This window comes from Echinops telfairi, unplaced genomic scaffold, assembly GCF_000313985.2.
Source record: "Echinops telfairi isolate 266 unplaced genomic scaffold, ASM31398v2 ScPeMD7_5868;HRSCAF=6743_1, whole genome shotgun sequence".
NCBI classification, from domain to species: domain Eukaryota; kingdom Metazoa; phylum Chordata; class Mammalia; order Afrosoricida; family Tenrecidae; genus Echinops; species Echinops telfairi.
Genome location: NW_022109768.1, coordinates 10,269,076 through 10,272,221, shown reverse-complemented (window position 1 = coordinate 10,272,221; position 3,146 = coordinate 10,269,076). Strand labels below are relative to the sequence as shown.

Below are 3,146 nucleotides of genomic sequence, written 5' to 3'. Positions count from 1 at the left end.
TGAGTTTCTCAGACTGTAAAACTGGAGGGGAGCAGAAAGCCTCATTTTTGTCCTAGGTAGTGACTAGTGGTTTCGAACTGTTGATCTTGTGCTTAACAGCCCAACATGTAACGCATAACACGACCAGGGCTCCCTTCTTAAAATTAGCTAATGGAGAAAAACCCCTGTGGATGTCACAATATTGTCCCTGGCTGGTCAAACTCATACCCAAACTCACCGCCAATCGAGTCCGTTTTGAGTTATGCCGATCTTATCGTGCGGGGCTGGTCTGTCCCAGTAGGTTTCTGAGATTATGACTCTGGGAGTAGAAAGCCCCATCTTTCTCCCAAGTAGTGGCTGCTGGTTTCAAACTGCTAATTTCTCGGTTAACAACCCAATGCGTAACCCACTATGCCACCCCGGCTGATGTGAGCTCTGGATTCTTTCCTTGTAATCATTGTTGCTCCAGTTATCTGACATGGAAGTAAGAGCTGTGATTAGGAGTGGGTGGGAGTGTGTAAGCCCTGAACAGGCCCCGGGAAGGGAGTTCAAATTGGGGGCACTTTGAGTGTGGGCATTGTCACTTACCGTGTATACTCAAGTATGAGCCAACCCAAATACCAGCCTAGGCATCTAACTTTACCACAAAAACTGCATTAAAAATGTGCCGAAAAACGTGGCTTATACATGAGTATATATGGTATTTGAGATGTTCTCTTTTATGTTGAAGGATCTTTTTTGTAGAACCTGTACATATATTACTATTAAGGAGTCTTTGCTATATTAAGAATCCTTTCCTATTTTTAGCCTCTCATTTTATTCTTTTCTGTAATTTATATTTTGGATTTTAGGGAGTTTTTTTTTTTTAAATTAGCAAGAAGAGGGTCAGCGTATGGCATTTTGTGGTTAATGGCCAGAGCAGAGCCTGGGCCCCTGGTGACCCAGTGCCCAGGGGGATGGGATCATGGTGATCCCTCAGGCTCATTGGCTGAGCTTTAAACAGCAGCTCTCCAGGCTTTGCTCCTAAGTCGGTCTTAGGAAGCTAGAGCCCCCCTGAGCCTTGCCCAGCCTCACAGCTTCACTCACTGGTGCCTCTGCTGGCAGCAGGGTGTGGCCACCCTTGAGGTGCACTGGCCAGGAACAGGTGTCCGCTGCAGGGAGGTAGCACTTTAACAACGCCCCCCCACCCACCTCCCCAGCCACCACTGCCCTCGATTCTTGCACAGTGTTTGAGGTTTTTCTTTCTCTTTCTGGGAATTATTTCTGGTCTCCTGGAAAGAGAGCCTGAGGAAAACACAACCCACAAGCTTAATAATGTTTTAAATACATTCTCCTTAGACCCATATTCCCTTTTATTTACATAGTTCTCTTTGTTTCTTGTCAGTGTCCGAATGAATGAGCGTGGGTGTGGATGGAGCTGACATGCCTGTGTCCATCTTTCCCTTAAGTGCCCTTTGCCAGGGGCCCTAAGTGTTCGTCTCACCTTGTCAAGGACCTCCGGGGAACCTCTCCTGTGAACTTGCCTTCCACCTTGAGGAGAGGCTGTTCTGAAACCAAGGACAGCGCGGTGGCGTGTGAGCCTGTGGCCACGGTCCTGGCTCTTTACATAATGTAGTCTGACGAGCGATAGAGGAATGTAATTGAATTTTAAACTTCGGAGAAGGGGGAGGAAGGAAAACCCTGTCCCATAGAAGGGTTCTGTTCCGGGCCACGTGGACCCCGGTGCTGTTTGCAGAGAGCTGCTCTGCCTACACCACTGACCCCTAGAGGAGCCTGTGCTACACGCTTCACGGGCGAGTTGCCCCTGAAGTTTGTCCCCGCAAACAGTTTATGGAGTTGCAGCGCTTCGATAAGCTTAGAAGTGACTTAAGTGTCGCGTCGGCAGGATGAGATAACGCAATTAAGTGTGTTGTTCATTTTGTTTCTGGGTGGGGTGGCGGAGGGAAATGAAGTAAGGAATGTTGTCTTGTATGGTCCCGTAACACTGTGCTGTTTTTATTATCACCCTTGTTCTCTAGGCATTAAGTGTAACCGAAACCCTGATTAAACCCTTGGAAAAATTCAGGAAGGAGCAACTGGGAGCTGTAAAGGTTTGTGGCTAATTTGAGTACACGGGTAAACTGCAAACGTGCATGTCTCTGCTGCTTCGGCATAGGCCTGGGACACAGTCGGCAGCTTCGAAGCAGGTGCTGGTGGGGACCCTCTGTTGGTTTATGTTTTCACTGTGCCTTCTTCCCCTCCCACACTCCCACCCCCCTTTTCAGAGGGATATGAAATTCAAAACAAACAAAAACATCTGGACAGGGTAATCAGGCCTTCCTTGGCTACAACTCTCCACCGAGAGTTCTGAAAAGAGACCCTGCACAGCGCTCCACGTTTGTTTACGCAGGACAGAGGACATTGCTGGGGTAGGAAGCAGCAGTGGTGCGGGAGAAAGACTGGACTTTCTACTCCCACAAACAGTCACAGTCCTGGAAACCCATAGGAGCTCCCGATGAGTCAGCATTGACACGGTGCCGTGAGTCTGGTTTGGCACAATGGTTAAAGCACTGACCGCTAACCAGAAAGTCCGTGGTGTAAGCCCACTAGGTGCTCTGCAGGAGAAAGCACGGACCGTCTTGCTTCCATGAAGAGTTAAGCCTTGGCAACCCTGTGGGGCAGCGCTATTGGAATTGAATGAAGCACAGAGAGATTTTGCTTGCTTTGGAGATCGTGGTAGGAAGTGTAGTTATTCCCCTGATGGCCAATGTACCTTGCTTTGATGCGGAAAAGCAGCATCACATTCCCATTCATGATTAAAAATGATGCTTTTGGGACGGACGGGAACAAGACTGTCAGGTGACTGGGAAGTACTTTTCTTCCATTGAACAAAACTTGTTCAGGCACCTGTTATGTGACTGTCTTGTACTGGGTGCCTGGGATTCGAAGATGTGTGAGGCATGGACCACATTCCAGGGTCTGGGCTGGCCAGGATTTTGGGAACAATGCAGTGACTGTACCACAGGGAGCTTGGGATATATTTAGGAAGCTCCAAAGTTTGTCATCTGAGCTTTGAACTAATCCTAGAGGAATAATTTCCGCTGGTCTTCCCTAAATTGTGTGTGTGTGTTTGAAGGAGAAGATGTAACATTTGTGTGTTGGCGGGTTTTGCTCTGGCAAGATGAGTC

At 48.3% G+C, this 3,146-nt stretch overlaps 1 protein-coding gene across 1 annotated transcript in view; it reads left to right on the top strand.

The window, feature by feature from the left end:
- Positions 1–3,146, top strand: part of ARHGAP10 (Rho GTPase activating protein 10) — a 275,523-nt gene that overhangs the window by 28,442 nt on the left and 243,935 nt on the right. The window contains exon 2 of the mRNA XM_030887201.2: positions 1,998–2,069. Coding sequence (XP_030743061.2) covers positions 1,998–2,069 — 72 coding nt within the window. The remainder of the gene's footprint in view (positions 1–1,997; positions 2,070–3,146) is intronic.